Source organism: Brachycentrus maculatus, unplaced genomic scaffold (genome assembly GCF_059751285.1).
Source record: "Brachycentrus maculatus isolate JH-2025_06_01 unplaced genomic scaffold, ASM5975128v1 h1tg000778l, whole genome shotgun sequence".
Lineage (NCBI taxonomy): Eukaryota > Metazoa > Arthropoda > Insecta > Trichoptera > Brachycentridae > Brachycentrus > Brachycentrus maculatus.
The window spans coordinates 120,229-146,228 of NW_028281506.1; the positions used below are offsets into that span (position 1 = coordinate 120,229).

The 26,000-nt window shown below is 35.5% G+C and overlaps 1 protein-coding gene across 4 annotated transcripts in view; it reads right to left on the reverse strand.

Annotated features, from left to right (window-relative positions):
• Positions 1-26,000, reverse strand: part of ssh (Protein phosphatase Slingshot) — a 184,050-nt gene that overhangs the window by 4,431 nt on the left and 153,619 nt on the right. For 3 of the 4 annotated variants that reach the window (XM_088275056.1, XM_088275054.1, XM_088275055.1), the window contains 3 exons: positions 23,262-23,327; positions 1,342-1,536; positions 128-397 (listed from right to left, as the gene is read on the reverse strand). In XM_088275056.1, the coding sequence (XP_088131182.1) occupies positions 128-397; positions 1,342-1,536; positions 23,262-23,327 (531 nt within the window). Of the gene's footprint in view, positions 1-127; positions 398-1,341; positions 1,537-12,561; positions 13,153-23,261; positions 23,328-26,000 lie in introns of those variants that run through there. The other variant, XM_088275058.1, reaches the window with a different exon arrangement.

Below are 26,000 nucleotides of genomic sequence, written 5' to 3' on the forward strand. Positions count from 1 at the left end.
ATCAAATTATATGCGCTTTCCAAGTTTTAGAATTTGTGACAAGCAACAAGCTGTTTTGAGTTTGATGCGAATTTAACATGTTTTGAAACATCGAATGCATTGTTAAATTGATTTGCGAGGTGCTTACCCATTTTTCTGCAATTCTTCCAAGTTACTGGCGTTCCACTCGGAGCCGAGGTAGACGTGGTCGAAGATCTCCGTAGGCGAGTCCATCTGGCCGAGGATGGTGAGCATCTCCTGGTCGATGAACGGCTTGAACTCCCCGAGATCCATGTCCAGGTCCTCTTCCAGTCGGCCTCGGATAACCTTGCTGGTCACCTCGTCCAGATCCACACTCATCATAATCTCCTTCAGGGTGGATCGGATGACCCTTTCTGTTTCCTCCCGTTCCCGGGGCCTGCAAATTTACAAATATTGCACTCAGTAACGTTATTCAAGTAAGTAGTAAAATATAAAACTGATCAAATATCACAATCCGGGAAGAGACAAATAATGTAAGAAGAAGAACCGTATCATTCGTCAAACTTTAGACAAAACAATACCATTTCTTCAAAATGCAAGAACAACTCTTTCTGCCATGCAGCGGGTAAATATTAAGTTAAACATATGCCGCTTTTGATGGAATATAGTACATTTTCTGGGCATTTTGAAAATATGCTGAAAATTGAAGATTTTTGATATATGACGTTGTTGAAAGGAGTGAGCGATATAGCATTTGTATCAATCTGTCTCTTAAAACATATTCGACATGAATTGTATGAACACTGCTCAGTCCACATTTTTCAAGAGATACATTATAACTCTTAAAAAAAAGCTAGTCTCCATTTCATTTGAAAAATACATATAGTAGTAATGTCCTTCACACTGAACTGCTGAGCGCAGGACTGATCAGGGTACTTTATTGAATAAAACCTCTAGTCCAAAGAGAAAAAGGTTACGAATATACTAACACATTGTTGTAAAGCGGTTTTTTCATCAACCCTGACCCTAAGTAGTATACTAACTACGGTCATGTACTAATCAAAAGTAACTCCAAGCCCAATTCAGATTTGTGCAATGTTTTTTAGTCTCTAACGCTTTACTCTTAATAGAACTCTTACAAGTGTCATCTGCTTCTATCAATAGTATGTAAAAGACGCTTTTAAGCGTTTCCCGCAAACAATGTGTTAATACATAAATCAACCATTATAATACAAAATGTAATTTTCAAGATCTCCTACAGTCGCATTGGTGTGATGATATTTTGTTTACGCGGTAATGACAGTTACATTTAGCTTTTTGTCTTAGTGATTTTTAGTTTTAGTATCGTGATACAGACATGGAGAGGTCAGGGGGACTCACTTGTTGCGCACGGAGTCGGGCGAGGGCGGGCGGCGGGACTCGATGCAGTCCATGGCGTGCCACTCGTTGAGGCAGGAGCGCTCGGACTGGATGCGCTGCTCATAGTAGCCCACCCAGGAGTGGCTCGCGCCTCCCAGGAAGTAGTTCCGCTCGCGCGCCTGGCGGCTCACGCGGTGCAGGGTTTGCAGCGCCGACCTGAAATCACAGCCCGACATTATAATACATACTTTACATACATACAGTGAACAAGCAAAACTTATGATTATTATTCGTTTAGTGTTCAGAAGTATTAAAGCGGATCTTAAATTGGACTGGTTAAGTAGACCACTTAAACTTGGCAGTTATTCCAGCTGAAACAACTCTGCTGGATAGTAAGTTTTTCAAAACCAGTATCATCATCTCCGAAGTAATATACACATATACGTGGTGATGACCCATGGTAGTGTCCACACATCAAGTTGCATTTGAGCCCGGTATGTTCGCATTCGCACCAATTGCGCAAATTATCTTGCAATTGCGAGAAATTATTACTATTGAAGCTGATAACATAATAACATCCCAACAGTCATAATTTCTCAAAAAGAGCACAACGAAAATGAGCTCATTCTGTTACTGATTTCAGGCCACTGGACATGACGTTACTCAATACGCGGATGGTTCAACTTTACTTTACTAACCGTCGCACTCAAATAAAACAGAAGTGATGGTCAATGTCACTGATGATGGTATTACTTGTGACAGCAAAGGAGAGCGTGAATATAAAAATTTACATCCGTCATAAGCCGTAACTGCGGGGAAAACTGTAAATATGTTTTTGCGCAGCACATGCTCCGGGGTTATTTGTAAATTCAGGAATGACTGGTTTAACACTCAAATCCCGAAGAGTAGGGATGAGAGATAGTTGAAAATACAAGCCATATAAATTATTCATTAATTAAGTGGTTTTATTTATTTTGTACTACTCATCAGCTTGTGAATTAATGGGTGAAAGTGCTGATTGGTCAAATATTTGCTCAAATCAAGATATGAAATTTTTGGAAATACATATGAATACACATTTTTTTTTATCGTGGCATATTTTTAATGCTTGAATTATTAATTCCTTGCCCAAAAGCTTAACTTACAAAATTGTCTTTTGAATGTAAAAGAATGCACAGATCATTGAAAATATTAATTATGAAGAAAATTTTCAAATAAAATATAATTAGAAAAATAATGTTGCAAATTTTACTTCATCAGCAAAAAAATAAATTTGCATTGTGGATCATCACAGTTAATAAACAAACTAAAAGCAATGGTTTGACCAGATCTGGTCAAATTATAAGCTTAATAATAAAAATGAAAATGGTATTTTCTGGCGTTTCTCATGTGTGTGATTATAATCCAGGATTCGGATCTCACATACTAATATAAGAGTTTCTGCTTAATAAAAAGCTTCTTTACATCTCACCAATAGATGTCTCTAGTGAAGTTCTAGTGATTCATGAACAAGGTTTCTAAATTGGTTCATATATATAGAACTTCCAAGAATTTGAGTAGTGTGGTTGTCAATAATGGGTAAAATTGGTGAATGTTACACGTGTGTAAAGTGATCACTTAAACCAGCCTATGACGGTCGTAAGCCCCGTAAATGCCCAGACTTCCATATTCTTCTTCATCTTTGATGAGATGTCAAAAAATAATATAAAAGCAATGGCTCTAAATTTTGTCGAGCAAATCAGGTTAACAATTTGAGTTGCTGTCTCTAGTGAGATAGATGAACTAAACAAATGTAATATGATTAACAAAATTAATAAAAAAAACTTAATTAAATATTAATTAATTCATTCATTTAGTAAATTAAATTAAAAATATTTAAGCAGTACATATTACAGTCAACCAAGGCGGGCTATCGAAAGTACGGCCTGCAGCGTGTTTTTAATCCACTGCAAATACGATTTTTTTTTTCATCTAAAAAATTTATTTCGAAGAACATTTTTTTTATTTGATATGGCATCCCAAATAAATTAATGAAATATTTAATCACATGGCAACAAGTTTTCTGTCACTATTAGAAGAGGAATTTTCGAACTATGTATTGTATCATTTTTTGTTATTTGATTATTTGTTTCTGCAGCCCTCTAAACTATTTATTAATTTGGATTGGCCTGGAATCGTATGTACAATAGTTTGGACAGCCCTGGTCTACTAAGTTATCGATTTAATACATTGAAATTAACTAATTAAATAAATATATAATTTGACGGTTATTTGCTAGCATCGCGACCGCGCAATATGATGAAATACGTAAAAAGATCGTTTTTCCATTCGCTTACGTTGGGACAGAGATCGAATTTGCTGGGTTAAATGTTACTTGAGATTTCTGGTCCACGTTGGCCTTGTAGCGAGTAGTGTTTACCGTATTCCGCGTGGGGCAATTTGACGTGGACTTCGTGGAAAGGTGTCGACTTTAGACCGCGTGTCGTACGACAGGACATCAGCGTATTATAATTTACACTCCTTAAATGATTGCATAAATGGTGATCCCTTTTTACTTTACCACATCTGACTGCTAGCAGCGCAAATATTAAATATAGCATTTTTTAAGTAAAAAGGTAGCAAGATCCATAATAGCTCGCAACATAGAGCGTGAAAACACTCGAACCCATCAACATGTGGGACATGACGTGACATTTGGAGTTATGGAGTTGTTTATCATCGTATATTTTTATGATTTGTTAATTGACCTAGGATTTTTCAATCGACAATCTATCTGTAAAATGAAGAGTTAGTCAATATCTTTCTTTGATAAGCGTTTATTGCATTTTAGATAATGAAAAGCGAAAATAATTTGTTTGATACATTGTATCTAAATGTGTATGAGTATACGCAAAGTATTTATATTTAAAATTATGACAAAATGCATGCTATATAGATATTTAAATTAAAATTAGTTAGAATAAACGATTTTCATCAATGAATTAATATTTTCATATTATTTTTTGATATCTCATCAAAGATGAAGAAGAATATGGAAGTCTGGGCATTTACGGGGCTTACGACCGTCATAGGCTGGTTTGAGTGATCACTTTACACACGTGTAACATTCACCAATTCTACCCATTATGGACAACCACACTACTCAAATTCTTGGAAGTTCTATATATATGAACCAATTTAGAAACCTTGTTCATGAATCTAAATTGGTTCATATATATAGAACTTCCAAGAATTTGAGTAGTGTGGTTGTCCATAATGGGTAGAATTGGTGAATGTTACACGTGTGTAAAGTGATCACTCAAACCAGCCTATGACGGTCGTAAGCCCCGTAAATGCCCAGACTTCCATATTCTTCTTCATCTTTGATGAGATATCAAAAAATAATATGAAGATAACTCCTGTAATTGGAGATAATCCAGATTTTGTGAACAAGTATTTGGACACACTCAAAATGTTGAATTAATATTTTTTTAAATATGTGTACATTTGTTTGCAAAACATATTTTTTTTAAATACATTTTAATTACATATTAAGGCTGAATATGTTAATTATTAGTATAGGTATAAAAAAGGAAGGAAGTAAATTGATCATTGTGATTTTACAATATTTATTGTTTTAGTAAGTTTAAGTATAAAGTAATTAAATTATGTACGAATTTTTAAAATTATGTCAACACGAACACGGTGGATTCATTACCCACATTGTCGTATTTATAACGCAGAAATCAGCATATTCGGCGACCATGCATAATACAAGTTCATTTACAAAAAAGACTAGTGTTATTTTTTAACAGTTTTTTTTTACCCAGAACCAACGCGAGCATCTCATCAAGTGTGCGAGTAATTTACGAGCAAGATAACGGTACACCAGCACAATAAAATGCCCAATACGCGATAACGTACAGGGTAGAGAAAAAATCATTTTAAAAAATCTAGCATATGAATGGGTAATTGTTTGTTATGTCATTTAGAGATATAAACGATTATAATAAATACGCGGGTTTTCCTCATCTCGTCATGGATAACAAGAAAATAAGCGGTCACAGTCGAACCGATCGTAAAATCTATACATTCTACAGATTATCGTACAAGAATATTATTTTAAAGTTGCAACAAAAATCTGTAAAAAAAAGCAACCCTGTCATGTTATTCATCTTCTATCTATCATCGTACCTTTAATTTTCGTAGTTTTTAGCATAGCTATCGCGTGTGTTGGATATTTTTGACAAGTAAAACGATATATTTTCATGTAATAGAAAAAAAAGTTAAATAAACATAAATCGTTTGCCCTAATATAAAAAACAATTGTCTTTTTCGAACGAACGAAAGAATGGAGAAAGAGCAAGAAATGTAGAGTTATACCAAATATCTACGCCCTCGGATAATTCGTAAAACGTAACGAAACTGGGCTGCGTTTACACGAGATACAGAGCGATGGTAATTTACTACATAAATTATAGTATCAACTGGACGACTATAGGGTAACGGCTTGAATTCCTTTTTTATTAACTTTTTGTTACAATTTACGAATAAGAGTAAACAAATAATTTCATACATGAAACGAAGATTGGCATCGAATCCTCTGTATACGAATTAATGGTATGGAGAAGTCGGTCCAATGTCAAATGAGCGATATCATTTATTTTATGCGTTTCTTAACGCTCATAAATGTGTTTATTCCATAAAATGCGACGTTTATCGTATAAAATTACATTGAATATTTGCATTAATTTCGAACGAAGTGCAAGGCGAGTGTTTGTGAAGTGTGTATCTCCGCTCTACGCTAACGCCAGGTGTGGAACATAGCTCATACTACATGTAGCATTGAAGTGATCTAGGGAACGCGGATTCGTGACACGGACACCTCGAGCAAGACAAAGTTCATTCGCAATATTTGAAGTGTGTCCAAATACTTAAATGTGTAGGTCCTCACCAAAACGTTACATTCCCATTATAAATGATTTTAAGTAATCAGGAATTCTACATAGCTTGTAAAGTTGTTGCATTTCGGTGCGATTTAATGATTTCATATTGGTTTAGCACAGGATTGGTCACGTTTTGTCGCAACTTTAATTAAGATACAACATTTTGAGTGTGTTCAAATACTTGTTCACAAATCTGGATTATCTCCAACTACAGGAGTTATTTTTATTTTATTTTTTTATATCTCAACATAGATGAAGAAGAATTTCGATAAATATCCACATCTATGTAAAGATGTCAAAAAATAATATAAAAATAACTCCTATAGTTGGAGATAATCCAGCTTTGTGAACAAGTATTCGGACACACTCAAAGTGTTGTAAATAAATGAACTGGTCAAATTATAAGCTTAAATAATAAAATGAAAATGATATTTTCTGGCGTTTATCGTATTTGTGATCCAGGATTATACAATCGGACCTAACATACAATTAAAAGAGTTTCTGCCCAATAAAAAAGCTTCTTTCATCTCCCCATAGATGTCTCTAGTGATATTCTAGTAATTCAAGCACTATGTTTCGAATTTGAACAATATATAAAGGTTCCAAGAATTTGAGTAGTGTGGTTGTCAATCATGGTTAGAATTGGTGGTTACACGCATGTAAAGTGATCACTTGAATCAACCTATGACGGTCGCAAGCCCCGTAAATGCCCAGGCTTCCATATTCTTCTTCATCTATGTTGAGAAGCCAAAAATGATAGTGTTATATTGTATATACTTATTGTTTATTATTTCTTGCTATGGAGGTGTTAATGAGCAAAGTCAAACAGCGAGAGTCCGCGGGTGTCAAAGCCTACTTACTGCAATACCTACTCGCTTTTATCGAGAATCATACATTGAGCACGCACCAAAGCGCGAATCATTGCGAAAATCACCATTCATTTCATCGAATTTGGTCATAAATATTTTATTTCGATGAATATTATTGAATGAAATTTTATACTCGACTTACTTCATATCAATATGGGAGTCAACAAATTCCGCCCACATTTTTTGAGCAAACAAGTTCAAATTGTACATCCATTGAATTTTGGGGAGTAATAATAAAAGTGAAAGTTCGTTTTGCCTTATATATATATATATATATATTTTTTTTATTCGTTAACCTTTGAAAACGATAAACTCATCACGCCAATATTAGAAGTAGTTTTCACCAGTACTACCTGAAACCGGAGAAATTATCTAATGAAACGCATATTATTTCCGTACCTTTCATACGAATTTTAGTACAGGGGTAAATAAAATAAAAAAGTGATTATTTATCAATTTAACTATGCGAATTTCTACTATGGTAACTAACTAATTAAGCATCACGCCGCTTCCTCGCAGGGGTATGCAGACAAGATAGAACGCTATATCTTTGCAAATATTCTTCGTCTCTTTCACATTCATGCATCTATCACCTCACACGTACCCGCCGATTATTTTGACTCATAACCTGTTCACGACCGAGTATTTGAAGTATGTACTTGATTATTTTCGTCGGTCTATCTATGCTTCTATTCTATTTTTAATTACACACGCCTCATATATTTGTTTTACCGATAGTTCCTGACTCATTCATTCAACGTGTCAAAACCATGTCAACACACCTTTATAAATTTTGAAGAAAAGGCTTATTTCACATATATCATAAACGGTTTTCCGCACATTCATCCAAGTGATCGCATTTCGAGTGCATTCAATCTACGGAAACTAGAAATGGTACAGGACTCCGTTGCGTACTTATAGTTTAGCTTCCTCTGTTTGGGGTTTGTTTGCTTTAGCTGGTTTTGATTATACTACATTAAATTATGCATTTAAATGTACACATTATAAACGTAGCAATCGCTTTAAGACCGGTTGCGATTCGTGGATTCGATATTATAATACAATATTGTGAATAAGGAGAGGAGAATTATTACACGATGGTAGCCAGTAATCAGTAAGCAACATGATCGGCATTTACCGGGAGATTGTCCGATTAGTCATATTTCGCAATCCACAATAAGTGGACATAATGTCCAATGGCTTATAAGCTGTAGCGAGCTTCATTCCGAGAACCCGCAGAGTAAATACGAAATCGACATTTATTTTCCTTTTAAATGTGGACAAAATAAAGATACATACAACGTAAATCCATGAATAATGTCAAACTAGCTGTTAAGGGGGAATATTCGATGGCTCGCAACTTAATGTTCACTCAACTATTTGAATACATAGTTTTTTTTTCTTAAAACACCGTTTTTGTATGAATAAAGTAAGTTTTATTCGAAATAAATACATGCTTTTGAAAAGAAGAGTTATTAAAAGGTAAGGAGTTTAAAAAATGATAAAAATATTTTTTCAATATATGTTCTTAAAAAAATCTAATTTCAATATATATTCTAAAAGAAATTGTACGCGAGACACGTCTGGCTTCTCCTGCAGTCGATCGCTTACTGAATTGTGTATTTGCGAGAACCCCCTTATTAAAACAATTTTTCTGAAATTAAAACCACAATTCGGATGCAAGTAGTGTAATTCGGATGTAGTATTTATAGTCATGGAAACTCATTTCAAACTTCTTTTTACTTTTATACGAGTATATATATGCTCACAACATATTTACTAGTAAAATATTTAAGAGCATTACAAAATTTGTATACGATTATGAGAAAATTTTTAATTATCTTTTATTTTATTTTAATCTAATTGAGTACTCTTCTCATTTCTTAGATCTTGTTGTATATGCCTTTATTTAAGTAAGAATAAAAAAATACACGAATGCATAAAGTACGTAAATAGGAATTACAAAATTTGTTGTTACGTTATTTTTAAGAATTTGAGATGCACCTGGGAAAAAATGTAACCAAAATGATCATGAAAAACCAGGTAATTTATGACGGTAATTTTGCACTATGCACTTGAAGAACACAAAAGCGCGTTGTTTAAAATGTGCATGTGTGTATAAAAACAAACCAGCTGCAATATAAAGATTCTCATTCTCACCGAAGAAAAGTATGCCTAATTTTGAGATAAAGTGAGATGTGTAAAGTTGAATAGATTAGCATGATCGATAACCCCCAATGTTGTATAATGACCTACTTATTGCTCGCACTTTCTCTAGCCTTTTCGGATTAGCGCGATATTAATCATCGATACTCGCCATAAAACAAAATTAAGGCGATAGAAAATAATCGCGAGTTCCTGAAATCGGCAGATGCCGAGCTCATATCGAAACGTAAGAAAAAGGCGGTTGCGCCGAAGAGATCATACGACGTCACAAGAATACTGGTCGACGTCCATAAAAGAGCTTAAGATTCGCGGCCACACTCGTTTCAGTTACCTCTTGAAGCGGTAACGAGACAGATTAATCGGCTACGAGAAGAGAAAGAGAAAACACAAGAGCCGCGCGGATTGAAGCGGTGTTCTGCATCTCGATAGTCAGGTTTGACGACCCTGTGTCTGAGGCTATGACCATAATACGAGAGACTTGCGTCATCCGACCAGGTAAGGCCCGATACACACGACAATCCACGAGACTACCGCCGCGGTAAAAGGACCGAACCGAGTCGCTACAACTAAACAACGCGCAGTGTAAATACCCAGTCTTTTTATTCGCAAACCTCGATTTATTGTCTTATCGACTCGAGGCTCGATTGTCGTCTAGAAATATTTGTTTACCAGAGGGAATGAATCGAACACAAGTGTGCGTGCGCAATTATGTGGCAAAATAGTACGATGAATGAGGACGTTCACTCTTTATACTCGGTGGCCGTAATGTGCGTCCGATACGCGCGTAACTCGCTCGCCGCGGATCGCGAGGCGTGAGAGTTTTCCGATGGAGTCTGTTGCCATATTTCCCGCCTGAATTAGCTTTGCCATGTTGGGGAAGGCAGGTCGGCGTGTATTATGGGACATAATTACTGAGAAAAAATACATTTAGGCCGTCCCTGCCGACCTAGTATCGGCCCAAACGGTCGGATTAGTCAGAAAACGTGGCTTATTTGGAGTGCCGAGTGGGGGACGACAATCGCCTTGAGGAATTATCGAAATATATAAGAATTTCAATCGCGAGTTGATTGTTAATTCGAATAGTGCTGAATTGGTCAGAACAACTTATCATTGCTTAATAAAATAAAATTTGCTTGTATTCTGAGAATTATTGTATCGCTTATACCTGTAATTCCAAAAGTCCGATTGTGGTTCCGTGATCAATGCTGCAAGAGGCTCTACATATGTACTGCCACAATTTGATTGCTATTTTTTAAAATAAGCCGCTAAGGCTTACAAGATAAATGTATTGAATTTAAAACATCATAAATTTTCCCAGTGTTCAAGTGCTTTTCTAAGAATGTAGAAAAATAATGGTCCTCGCGGTTTACGGGAGGATTACTTGAACATGTAGGCATGCGACAAATAATTTTCATTAATTTACTTAAGTATAGAAAAACAATAAAAGGAAGCATTATGCTATTCCATTTTAATGAATTGTACTTATAATATCGCGTGTAACTGGAATATTGACATGAACGTTTACATTAGAATGTCTAATTATTAATAAATATTTTTAAATGTTCAAATAGAGCGGCGCGCGCCACGCGGACACCGGACACAAATGAATTTCATCGTGAAATCAAACTGATTTGTGTTACCACCTATTAATGAGAACATCTGTAGTTCTCAAAACTTGTAGTGTTTACATTAAAAAGCTCTAAAGTGATATTTTAGGTGACAATTTTTGGGAGCTAAATATTGAGTCCCTTTTATCAAGGGGCCGAAAACTGTAATCCAGCTCCACGGAATATTTGGTTCAATCCAATAAATACCGAGATATAATTCTTTTTCAATAGTAAAGCTTGCTAAACTGCAACGACAAGCCAGTGCATAGTGATAAGTATCAATTTTCATCATTCATAAACGCATAAATACAGTAAGATGTGGTTGTTGATTTATCACAGCAATTTTTTTCAATAGGACAGTATGTAAAATAATCCAGTTAGGATCTTACAAACATCTAAATAAAAGGGCCTCTGCTAAATAAAAGCTTTCTCAAATTAACCATAGATGGCACCCGTGAACCCAAACAATGTGCGACATGAGATTTATGATATATGTATGAATTCCAAAAAAAAGTAGTAAGTTGTTATTCAATCATGTTACACGTGTGTAAAGTGATCACTTAACCAGCCTATGACAGGTAATAAGCCCAGCAAATACTGAGACATTCATATTCTTCTTCATCTATGTTGAGATGTCAAAATATTTTTTTATCCTGAATGGCGTATCCACATGCTATTTTTAATATAAACGATACTCTAGCGTGTTTGCATAAACAATAAATCACATTTTTGTGGTCCGTTTAAATGCACGATTCTTTCATTGTAAAACTCGCGCGGCGTTTAAGCTTGAAGCAATAACTAGTCGAATCGATAATCGCAAATTACGATTAAATTATAGCTCGGTACTGAATCATTATTCCGAGACCTTCGCAAGTGATACGAGACACTAACTGAATCACTGCGATGTAGCCATATAAGGACAAAACTTTAAGTGGACAGAGAAAGTGCTGTTAAAAAATTGAATTCTACATTTACGATGCAATGGATACTGCATCTTCTGCGCCCACATATTATTATGCTTCGGTATACCTAGTAAGGGCAGCGAGGGGTTCCTTAAAGGTACTGTAGGACAAACCTAACGTTGCATTTACATTATACCTATAAGAGGATGGGTAAACCAGCAATTTGAAAAAGGCGCTTGGAATTTGCATTTTATATTCTCTGAACACAAAATGAAACTCGACAGATTCTAATAAAATGTATCTTGTAATATTTCAGTATTTATTTTATAGAAATATTTTTTCTTATTTGACAACTGAAAAGGCGAAACGAACGATATCGTGTGTGTTGCGGCGCCTTTTTTGACAGTTATACGAATAAAGCTCCCGTTGAAAGTCATTATTTAATAGATGATGCCAAGGGTTACCGTTCGAGAGTTTTGCTGCTTTAAATAATCGCGTAGATAAACAATAATCGTTTACGCAAAAAATATTTTAAAAAAATACATAGATAATACTCATTTGGAATCATTCAAAAAGAGCCTTCTATCAACAAAGAAAACACGAGTATTAATTACCAATGTTTCACGAGTAGCTACCAGCGTTTGAACCATTGTTTAACGAAGCTCAGCAAAAATAAATTAGAAACCATGTATTATTCACGATCCATTTTCATATATTTCGATGAGATGCAAACCAGTCACGCTCGGAGGATTGTATTTTTTAATGCACTTACTCGATCAGCATGCCCATGCCTGCCGTTGACGAAATTCTCCAGGGGAAATCTGCACACCGATGATCTGCTACAGCGCGGCGGTCACGGGCGAACTTCTACCACCGCATCGCGTCGTATGCGGTGAAGAGTGCCGCGTGATGTCGGTCAGGACTGGCAGCTGCCGAGATCAGCCCAGTACCATGGCCGGGTCACCTTCCGCAGAAGTCGCGCGCGAGACAAGCGCGGGTGCAACCGAACTTCGGGAGGGACTGTCAGATATACAACACTTCGAGGGCACCGAACACCGAACAAGTGGCCGACACAATAACAACCTAGACTGATACGCGACTCGCTTTCAAAGAGCGACCGCAAACAAATAAAAGTTTTCTCGGCTGTCAAAAAACGCGATAATTGGTCTTCGGCACACAGCGCTCGATTATTGACAATTATTATAAACACTGATTTTTTATAAGTCGAGCTGTTGCCGACGATCGCGGGGATGACACACGAGCTGTCACTAGGTTTTTTCGGAGTGCATGTGCACCGTGCGCTGTGTTGACGGGTGAGGAGGGCCCCCGCGAGTGTTGCTCGTAGTGGGTTCGTTTCGCGACTGGAGCGCGAGGCGCGCGGGCCTTATTGGGTCCGCGGAGCGCGTGGGCGGCGCGGGCGCGGGCGCGGGCGGGGGCGGGGGCGGGCAGGGGGGAGGTGGGTGCACATCGGACGCAGGTGTCGATATGGTTCTACGGTATAGTGAGGATGAGGTTCGCAACCCATCGTCGCGATGGTCACCGAGGAATTTGGAGATGTGACGGTGGGTGCTCGAATCGAAAGAAAACTGACACGTTTGAATGGGCACTCCGCGGGCGAAACGAAAGACTTCTAGTTTCTACGATTACATTTATCACCTAAACATAATATATAACTAACTACCTACATAGTGTACGAGTGCGGACATTCGGCGAGTCGATAGTGGGTTATTCTCATTTACATCAAAAACGAGTTTTAGAAAATAACCTTACATAATTTTGTAGAGCTAAATTATTAATAACGGTGAAATCACGTATATTTTGCAAATACAATATATCATTCGCAAAAGTAGCGTTCGTCGCAACTTAAGACTGGACGAAACTTTTCCAATATTTTACGTTCAAATAAAATATGCAGGATATCAATCATATCGTAGGAAATAAAACAACCGGTACACGTTTCTGCAGATTGCAGCGTCATTTCGAGTGACGTAAGATCTTGAGAGATTTGAATAATACTACATTGCCTTTGTTTAATTCGAGTTAAAACATAGGAACAAGAATGTGACGTCAATTCAATTTTTAAAAACGCAGAAAAAATATACAATATTATAATAGCCCAGTTCAGTATAGATGCACGAAGGCATTACACGGAAGTCGAACACGCAAAAGTCAGTCATTGAACTAATATCAACAATGCAAAGAAAATATCCATATTGCACGTATAATGCATTGTGTATGAAGGCTCGGAAACACCGGCTACCTAATAATAAATAGCATTCGATACTAGCCTAGTCTTTTTACCTTTATTTATTTCTAACCATCATGTATGGTACTGTTTACAAAGGTACAAGAGAAAGAAGTTTAAAAGGTGACGAATGTCGCTCAACGAATGGTGTAGGAATGCTATAATTTACTAGGAAATTTGTTGCAGTTCGGATCTCCATCGATTATATTTAGTTTTTATGCAGGTGAGAGAAAAAGGACGAAGGAGAAAAGTATGAAATATGGTACGTCCACAGTAGCAATGAGATAAATCGAATGAAAATAATCGAACAGTTCGAATAATTCACTTGATGCCTAAAATTTGTGTTCAATTAGATAAGTAATTAAAAATTAAGTGTAGTAATAAATATCAATAGTCGATTAGAATTAGATTTTATTATAGCGAAATTTCTTGACGACCTTCTCTTACCCGATTCAGTGATTCGTATTCGCAGAAAAAATCTTACTTATTCGAATAATGTTTACGTCTGTATTTTTCGAAAATGTAATGACTCAAATACTTATTATAAGATTAATATAGCTATAGTATTTTTTACATATATTTAATGTTTATCCTAGTGCTTTTTTGTAGTATTTCAAAGTACGTAAAGTAAATCAAAACCGATTGATCGATGTACAAATTTAGTGTCCACAAAATAACGTAAGATTATTTCACGAAATATCTAGCCGCTAATTTGGAAAATCACGCTTAATACAATATAATGAACAAAGTTGGCTGATTGCAAAATAGTAGAAACCGCAGAATTTCCTTCTCTTATCACATCCGGGCGACCATCGCTCTTGAAGCCGTAATGGAGACCATTTTGCGGTGGCTACTGTGTTTTGAGTTTGGCTTCCTTCTTCGTTATATTGTTTAAACCGACAGTTTTTATATGACAAGTTAATGATGCATTGTATACTTATTTCATTCTTTTAAAACAAAACCAATCAAATGAGTTATTAGGTAATATCATTAAAAGACAACAGAAGTATTATCTAATATTTTGTCAAATACCAACGATAAAGTGGTTGTTTTTTATCTTTTCTTTTTATATTTACTTTGTTTTTTTTCCTTATTTAGTCAAATCCATCGTACAATTGTCGCGAATAACTCACTTTTACTTACTATCTATATTTTATTCATGACTCTCACCGCAAAAAGGTGAGGGAAATCAAAATACGATGTATTTACTCGTAGGCATAAAAAATACATTAATGGTTTTTACTATGTCAGTCAAGGTAAAATGTTATTTTATACAATTAAATTTATTTATCAAATGTTTTATTTGAATTACATAATGCACATAAATGATGCGCAAAAATAAAGATTTACTAACATCAAAAGTCGAAACGTGAATTAAACGACAGGATACCGTGTGAGGAAACGACAGACGATGAAAAATAAATAAAAACTAAGGCTGGCGTATCAGCTTTCCAAATGCCGCAATATTTGGATCAAAAGGCCTCCAAAAATATCAACAGAGGATAGCGTTTTCTCTCGATTGGTACCAGGAGAGTAGCTGGCTCCGGTGGTGTTACGAAAGGTGACTCTCGGCAGGTGTCATATAAGGAAACCGTTCTTAGCGAGCAGCTCCCACGTCCGTCCGCCAAAATTTGCCGAAGACAGCGTGCAAATACTACGTCAGGTATCCGCAAACCGAGTAAATTATCATTGCGACAATCGCGAAATGAAAAATAAGCCAATCTGCCGAAGAGAAAGGTATGATTCCGGCGTGCAAAGAACGATCTATTTAGATTTGAAGGATGACATCCCCGAAAAAGGAGAGACTTGAATTAAATCCTAAATTTTTCAAAATTTTAAGGCGTTCTTAAACCTGACTATATCAGTTTCTGCCTGGGGAACTCCCACTAAAAATGCACGATCTCCAAACATGGCGTTTGAAGATCGCACATTTTACAGATCGAACAAAACAAACTCTAAAAAGGTGGAAAGGATGGTTCCAAAAGTCACTCCGTATTTGAATCTGCAGCTGATGAGTTTAAAATCCGAAGTTTGATCCGATCAATATTTAGAATAAGTGGGATATTGGACATGACAAGGGAACAAAGAAGATAAGAAACTTATATTAGTACAGCCATTACCGGCGCTGTTGCTACTAATAGTTAAGTATTGAGATGTGAAGGCGACTCTAAGAGGTTATAAAAATAAAACAAGTTTTCCATGAACGTAGCAGTAAATTGAAACCAGCAGTAAATTATAACGACATAAATGTATTTATTCTAATGTAAATAGTAAAAAAAACACATAATAATTCAGTTCTACAATACTTCAGAAAAAAAACTGTCTTCCAACCTCTTAGCTTGTTTTCATAAACCAAAAATTGACCTTTCATTAAGCGTCATTCGCTTGGTGTCTTACTTGTATTATGGAAATAAATAAAATTTGACTGTGAATTAATTATTAAAGTTAGGCTCTTTCGAAACTCGAACAATATTTTACGTACAATGACACAGATTCTAAATCACCTTTGTGCGGAACCTTTTGGTTAAAGTTAATTAACCAGCTTTTGTCCGCGCGTTATATCGTGTGCGACCTTCGGTAATACGAGCAATTATTTATATCGCTTTGTAAAACGGCAGCAGGTTACCGCAGCTCGAAGATATTAATATAGCAAATAGTCATTAGAAATTATCCAACTTTATTGACCAATTATGGCGTACGTAAAAAATTCAAACGCTTACGAGAGCGATTTACAAATGCGCATCCTTGAGCTTGTTCAGTTCGAGGAGGTCACTGGATCGGTTTTCTATGTATCACAAATGACCATGGACGAGTGTAATACCGAGAAGGCACCGCGTGGAAATTTCAACTGAAACTTTCGCCAAATATTGTTATTACAAGAAACAAATAATTTCATCAGCTTTGTGCAAGATATTGAACGTAGCGACAAACTTGAAAAGAGATGAATAGACATTCTTGTAGAGGTACGCCTACGGGCTCATCTCGTGTCCTTTATCGACCATCGACACCCTTCGAATGAGATCAGATCGGCGTTATCTTTCATCTCCCGACCCTCGGGACGGCCATTTAAGGGAGTAGTTCCGACAGCCCGAGATAAACAAGCCTCAACAGATCGCCTCGTTTGCCAACCGATGAATGAATTCGATTCGTTGCAGGCACTGCCATCTCTCGCGCGACTAGCGCAAATGATTGTAAACGAAGTTCACCCACTTGGCGCTGTACAGCGCCATTCGTCGGGAAAAGTCGATTTGATGGCGAAAATCCTTCATATTTTATGAGCGCATTTTATATTTCCAATTAACTGCTGTCATTGGGCAAAATTAAAAAATACGCAAAAAATAATAACGAATCAAATAACGTATTCAACCAAAAATAATCAAAGGTAATAACGAACAATATACATATTATTTTTTGACATCTCATCAAAGATGAAGAAGAATATGGAAGTCTGGGCATTTACGGGGCTTACGACCGTCATAGGCTGGTTTAAGTGATCACTTTACACACGTGTAACATTCACCAATTCTACCCATTATTGACAACCACACTACTCAAATTCTTGGAAGTTCTATATATATGAACCATTTTAGAAACCTTGTTCATGAATCACTAGAACTTCACTAGAGACATCTATTGGTGAGATGTAAAGAAGCTTTTTATTAAGCAGAAACTCTTATATTAGTATGTGAGATCCGAATCCTGGATTATAATCACACACATGAGAAACGCCAGAAAATACCATTTTCATTTTTATTATTAAGCTTATAATTTGACCAGATAATTTATTTACAACATTTTGAGTGTGTCCAAATACTTGTTCACAAAATCTGGATTATCTCCAATTACAGGAGTTATTTTCATATTATTTTTTGACACGTGTGTAAAGTGTTCACTTAAACCAGCCTATGACGGTCGTAAGCCCCGTAAATGCCCAGACTTCCATATTCTTCTTCATCTTTGATGAGATGTCAAAAAATAATATGAAAATAACTCCTGTAATTGGAGATAATCCAGATTTTGTGAACAAGTATTTGGACACACTCAAAATGTTGTAAATAAATTATCTGGTCAAATTATAAGCTTAATAATAAAAATGAAAATGGTATTTTCTGGCGTTTCTCATGTGTGTGATTATAATCCAGGATTCGGATCTCACATACTAATATAAGAGTTTCTGCTTAATAAAAAGCTTCTTTACATCTCACCAATAGATGTCTCTAGTGAAGTTCTAGTGATTCATGAACAAGGTTTCTAAAATGGTTCATATATATAGAACTTCCAAGAATTTGAGTAGTGTGGTTGTCAATAATGGGTAGAATTGGTGAATGTTACACGTGTGTAAAGTGATCACTTAAACCAGCCTATGACGGTCGTAAGCCCCGTAAATGCCCAGACTTCCATATTCTTCTTCATCTTTGATGAGATGTCAAAAAATAATATGAAAATAACTCCTGTAATTGGAGATAATCCAGATTTTGTGAACAAGTATTTGGACACACTCAAAATGTTGTAAATAAATTATCTGGTCAAATTATAAGCTTAATAATAAAAATGAAAATGGTATTTTCTGGCGTTTCTCATGTGTGTGATTATAATCCAGGATTCGGATCTCACATACTAATATAAGAGTTTCTGCTTAATAAAAAGCTTCTTTACATCTCACCAATAGATGTCTCTAGTGAAGTTCTAGTGATTCATGAACAAGGTTTCTAAAATGGTTCATACATATAGAACTTCCAAGAATTTGAGTAGTGTGGTTGTCAATAATGGGTAGAATTGGTGAATGTTACACGTGTGTAAAGTGATCACTTAAACCAGCCTATGACGGTCGTAAGCCCCGTAAATGCCCAGACTTCCATATTCTTCTTCATCTTTGATGAGATGTCAAAAAATAATATGAAAATAACTCCTGTAATTGGAGATAATCCAGATTTTGTGAACAAGTATTTGGACACACTCAAAATGTTGTAGAACAATATACCATAGTACCACAATATCACATTTCGAGAATGTCACATACTCGTCAGAAACCTTAATAAAATTAATAACTCCACAAAGACTACAATATTTTATCGGTATATTATAAAACCATTTAGCTTATACGCGATCCACATTTAATACATCTTAATTCTCGCTTTGCATTGTTTTCAAAAAACAGTATTGAAGAAAAAGCTATTAATTTTTAAATCCTTGATAATAACTCCGAAACTATAGAAGTTCCACATTACGCAGTAGAAGATAAAAGCAGAGTAAACACCGTTGAAATGGGATCCTTAAGACAAATGTGTAGAAAAACGCTGTATGACAACATTTTAAAAATATATGTTAGAATGGAACGTAAGGCTAAGTTCAGGAAAATTGGAAAGATTAAGAAAGGTTCCTCGATGTGGTTTGGAGATGTGGAACGAATGTATGACGGGTGATTAAGAGAGTAAGAACATTTGTCAGATATGAATAGCAGAACAGAACGAGGACGACCAAAAAGACTTGGCTCGACCAAATCAATCAGAACCTAAAATCTTCGTAAATAAATTGTCGTTTCAAAAATATACCTAACCGGAAGGAAAAGGGGAAGATACAGGGGTTAAGGACCAACCTAATTTATATATATTTTTTTATTTAGACTTTTCGTAACAAGATCAAATTTTAACGGGAATTATGAACACGCGCACTTGTCAACAAATAGCCATGTATCAAATCCACGAATCACTAGGTTTATTCATAGATTCTTATTTAGAACAATAATTGGCAAGGAGTGAGGAAAGTTTAATATGCGCGATAATCCATACGATAATCCACGCGATAAGCCAAAATACAGGCAATCAATATTTGATCAATTTATTTATAACTAAGCGAGATATAGATTTAGGTATTTTTAAAATAGTGATCAATGTAAGCTATATTTTTACAGGGCAAAAATTTATTAATTGATTAAAATGAAAGACTTTTTGGCAGACATATCTTTTAATGTGGGCGCGTTGTGGGACAGGTTACCGACTCCAATATTAGTCTAGCGAGTTCGATTTCCGAAAAAATATACTGTGAATTGGATTAGTCTTTAATAAAAAAAAAACTTTTATACGAGCACTTTTAAGTTTATTACTGTAAAAACGACTAGTTTCAAGAACTGCAGATGTTCTCATTAACAGGTGAAAATACGAATAGTTTGTATTTTGATTTAAATCATCACGTTATTCCACAAGTGTATGCCAAATCAATCAATCATATGGTTTATTCTTCGTCATTGTTTCTTCTCTACTCGCAGTTACTTCTATGGCGCCTTTCCTCTCCTTTACCACACCATTACACTACATAAGATACTGCAATGCAAGGTAATCGATACGTTATATTAATTGTAAATTGCATACGTTACTATAGTAAAAATCACACGTTGTATAGTTGACCCTATCGCAATCGAACGCGAGAACACAGTAAAAGTCGATTACACAAGCGGATAAAATTTTACATAAAAATTAATATTAATAATAATAATAAAAATTGTTTATATTTTGTCGTATGGTAGGTATGCTTATCTTTGATTAGATTACGACTTTTTTATTGAAGTATAAAATAAATGATAATAATTAACTTGGGAGGAATACTATATCCGCATTCGTCCTGGACGTTCCCTTTAAATCTCCAGTTAGTAATGTGGTGTCGATATTTCCGCCGATTTTCCGTTACGCCCGTCGCAGGAAGGGACTGTGAGCAGCGTGACGTCAGAGTGCTCTGGTGCAGTAGGCGTGGTGCCAGCGCACTGAGATTTTATCTCTTTTAACAGAGTATTTCTGGACGGTGTGTAGTGTGTACCATTCAATTGTTTAATATCGTTTCTCGTCCAATACGCTTTCAAAATACTGCATTAAAGTCACTAAAATAGCAGCACAGTTTACGCAGTGTTTAAGCGAGATTTTTGATATTTGTTAATATTGTTAATTAAAAAAATCTCCAAAACGATAAAGCAAATAAATTTTGGCGGATTTAAAATGGAAACAACTATTTTGGGAGTTTTAAACGTATGTCCTTTCAAGATTTATTTACATGACGTGACGAAGAACGCTACGATGAACAAAAAATAAAATCAAAAAATGCGAAAAATATATTGATATTTAATATTTAATGAGTATCAATCGAAAACAAATAATAATAAATAAAAGGATTCATCAACAATTGTTACTTGGTCTCACAAATGTAATTCGGTAATGGCTTTGCGATTACAGTAATACAAATTAATATGAAATAAATGATGCTGAAATTATCCTTAGGATATAAAAATAACTAGGAATAAAATGTTTCCGCGATAAAGTTGGGTATAGGGTTTGAAGCGATTTGCCAGCCTCGCAATAAAGAGAAAAAAGCAATAAAAACGTCTCCAATAAGGCAATAATTAATGGACGGTCTCAGTTTATGACAATGCGAGAGCTCTCGTAAAGACCTCCTTCAATTAAACGGCCGAAAATGCCAGTAAATTTTAATGACTTCATCCCGTTAACGATGCCTGTACCGAGGTATCCCATATACGGTATTGGCTGCGCTATCGATCGACTTAAAAGGTCGTGGCCTTCCGCGACGAACGAGACCTGCCGATATGCCGACAGATCCAGGAGACTTGTATGAGATAACAACACACTGCGGAGCGTCCTTGAAACTGGACATCGTGAATCAGATTCAAAGTGACATGGCAGTTTTTCAATCGTAAGTCAAATATAACAGATAAGGAGATTTTCCCTATGAGCTATAACGACGTGCTTCCTGTTTTGCAAACCATCTCGATTGACGAATTATTTTTGTTTACCTACCACAAACTGGTTACTAGACCAATTCTCAAAACATTCTCCACTGTCGACATTTAACAAAACAAAATGATTGAATATGCATTCAAGACTTGTCATTCCAAAGTCAGCTGATATCCGTCATTTTGTTTAATGTTCGACGTATTGAGAAAATTAAATAATATTTTTTTTATATGGAAATGGATCACTGATCGAAAATGCCACACTAAATAAATGATATAATTAGGGTTAAAAAATTATTTTACAATTTAGCACGTCATAATCTTACATTTTGATGATTAACGTTAACAGTAAAAAAAATAAAGGCCTAGTCATGCGTAAAGCGACTGTGAAAAGCAAACATAGAAATTATTGAAATGATTCATAAAATATTGGACAAGTATGTACGGATGTATACATGTATGTCATTGGACATATTTAATGTAACGAAAGGCGGCTGCTTTCATTATCAGGTTTTGACACACAGGTCCTGAGCGCTGGTTATTTTTATGAACTTTTTAAGTTGTCCGCTCGACAAGGGTGGTCCATGTTCAAAATATCAATGATTATTTAACGATCAATTCCCAAAGTATAGGGATTATAATCGATTGGACTTGAAGATTGTAATCACCATTACCACTGGCATAATCCGAGTATACGCCGTGCTTTACAAGCGGCGCCCGCGAGTTTCACGAGCTCCAATCCACTAACATAGGGCGAGTTTCTACTTTGCAGCAGATTCAGGTAAACCGGGCTGCCGGTTTCCAGTGGAGGAGGAACGAGGAGTCAGGTCACGAACTGCAGCACACCGGCCTGGTGACTTTCATTCACTCTAACGAAGCGAACATATCACACGGAACACAACGAGATGACAATCTTCTCCAGCATGAAAGCAAAATTATCTTCCAGAGTAGAAATGCCAGAAGACTCGGTAATCGCCGATATCGTCGAGAATAAACTTTATTACAAAGTGCCGATGCGTTTATCCTTCATCTATTACTGCACATCATCGAGACTGGACTAGACTAGACTCGATGGCGGTACATTATTTCTGAACGTATCCTAAGATGTATTCATCTGTAGTGTCAATTATAATGAACTCCGATGAAATATATCTACTAAATTTGCATTGCCCGACAACTCGTATTGGCAGTCGGGATTGGAAATCTAACGATCACTCGGGTGTAGTATGAACGTTTATAATTATTTAGGAGGAGAAGCAAAGACGCGGGAAATATGTTGCGCTTATATGGGGAGGGCCGATATACTACATGCTGTACTGGCTATACTATATTATCTTTATCAAACCGTGGAGACTTATTATTAATTACAATGAACAGGAATAACATTCAAGGTCGTATCCTTCACGTTCTTGCAGAGTACATACTTTAAAAATCTTTATCGATGTTTACATATTATAAAAATAAATAAATAATTGATTGAATTCTCACTCACCACATGGCTTGCACAGACACGGGCTTAAAGATGTGTTGCCTGCTGCACACGCTCACGCTGAAGCCACTGTAAGTAAAACAGAAGTAATATGTTAAAGCAATAAAAAAGCGATTCATCAACATTGTAAATGGTGCTTTTCCTACATGCAGCGTGGATTAGTGTCGGGAAATCACATTACTAAGCATAAATGTTAACTCACATACAAGTATCTTCTCTGGCGAACTTCATCATGCAAAGAAGCTCAGATGATCAATTGCAACATAAATAGTATAGATAACTTGAACTTTACTCCTGGATACTTATCTCTAACAACTGAGGCATTTTGAAACCGATCGTCGATCCGTTTTCTTAGGAAGTCAATGTTACCGAAAAAAAAGTTTTTGACCAATTAGAAGGAAAACCGAAGAGAAATTTGCATGATCAAGTATTTTAAATACTTGAAAGTGGTCAAGTCAGGAGTTGGAATAATCGGTGGGTATCTATGAGGAGTTTCATAAATGTGGAAGAAGTGAAGTATGTTTGCAAAGACAGAGTATTGTGGCATTGTATTCTCTCTGTCTACCCTTGCGAAGAAGCGGCGTGATAGTAATGGCAGAAGGAAAAATTGCCTAGTTAACGCGTCTGTTATCGAGCGGCTAGACTGAATTTATGTAGACATACATATATATGTTTACATACGCAAATGACGTGTTTTTAAAACCATTAGTAAGTTCGAAGCATTTTCTGCAGAATAACTCGATAAATAGACACACAAATCACAGCTAAAACACTGAAAGGACAATTAAGAAGAAAACGCGACAGAAAGTGTGGGGGGAAAGTGCGAGGCGTAGAAAAGTTTTAACGTAATGGTGAAATATTGCGTCTGCACACGCAATAATCATTTCTGCCAGAGGAGCATTTTAGCTAGATTATTTTCGAGCCTGTAGTAAAGTTACATTCAAAACATAAATACCACTTAAATTTAATTACTTTAATTTACAGTAGCAATATAAACGGTTTAAACAGTACTGAAAAGCGGCTGCGTCATGCGTATTTACTAAAATAATAAAAATATTTGTTCGTCTTCAAACGATTACGAAATTGATTATTATTTAACTCGTAAATGCCAGACGTAAACAAAAGATAAGAGGTTTCCATAATATTGGCAGTGATATTTATTATACATTTAAATTATCAGCTGATAGAAAACAAAGAAAAAATACTAATTACCATTCTAGCGGGAACTTTCCTTTGGAAATCTGTCACTTGAGATTTGCAATCAGTGAACAGTAAGGTCAAACAAAAAATAAGCAGAAAGCGAAAGTTACGCTTCGAATTTAACATAAAAACGAAGCATTTTGTTGTTGTAATTTGCGTTAAAACGTTATTTAAATTAGAAAAAAAACTGTGGTAAATCTTGATAAATTCAAGTTTTTAACAATCTTATCTGAAAAAGCATAAGTTTATACGTTTTTGAGTATTGTAATTGGTAGTTGCGTTGGCATAAATCAATGATCGACAGTTATTGATAACTGCATACAATACGGGCGGTAAAATAGGATAAATGATAGCGATTACTATTATAATTCTCAGTAAGTATGAGATACGGAAGAGCGCAAGTAGGAATGCTATTGTATTGTCTCAATGGAAATACAGTCACGAGCAACAAGTCGGATTGTTAGTTAGTTCGATCAGCGAGTTGTCAACATATAACAAATTGAGACAAATGTTCGAAATGAAAAGCGATTCAAGTAGTCATTTTAAGTTCAACTTAATAAAAAGCTATTAAAGTCGTAATTATGTTTCTCGCAATGATCAGAAATGAAAGTGGCGTTAGAAAGCAAGACTTGACCTTTGGTAAATGATCATCGGCAGATAATAATTATTATTGTACACTTGGATAGATTTATAAAACTACTGAAATGAATAACAAAAAAGCAATAAAATTATTATTATTTATGTTAGAACGGTGAGAATTGCAGAAAAGAAGGTTCAAAGTGTAGAAATATCCATAGAGAATATAAAAGCTTTAACATTGATAAAATTTTCATAATAAATTTATATTATATTTTATATAATGAAATTGGATTCCGGTCAACGCATTCCATAGTGCCTGCGACAAAAAAATATATACATAAATTCCTAATATCTATTAGTCATTTGGTGATTTTTTGCTAAACGTCCTTTCTGCACAAAAAATAATAGATACTCGTAAATTGTAAATCAATATTAATTTTAATCAATATTTCAAGCACTAACTTTGTGATTCTCCATTTTGTTACAGGATTATTACACCAGGTATTTTATTATTTTTATTTAAAATTGTTTATTAAATACTATATGTTGAATGAATATATTATGCAATAATAAATTAAGTTCCAAACTTGGAAAATAACACCGCGATGTCAGATATGTACAAAAAATATCCTAGACAAAGCTCAGACAAAGCCAACCTCACAAAGGGAGGAGGGATGTCTGCCGAACAAAGGTAGCCTTTGTTATGATATAATTTCACTAAAGAATTCAGAAAAGAGCATGCTCGAATATGTAGCTAATTTTATGTTGTATTTTTATATTCGTACACAAAACTAATTTTATATTAGATTTGACTCATACTACTACCATCGTACTATTTCTTCTTCTTCGCAGAGAAGGAAAGGCAGAGGGGATGGAACGCCATAAATCCCAGCTTTCGCAACTCCAATGTAGATTTTTGAAATTACCATATTTCAGGTTATGATTGATCGAGTCATGACAAGT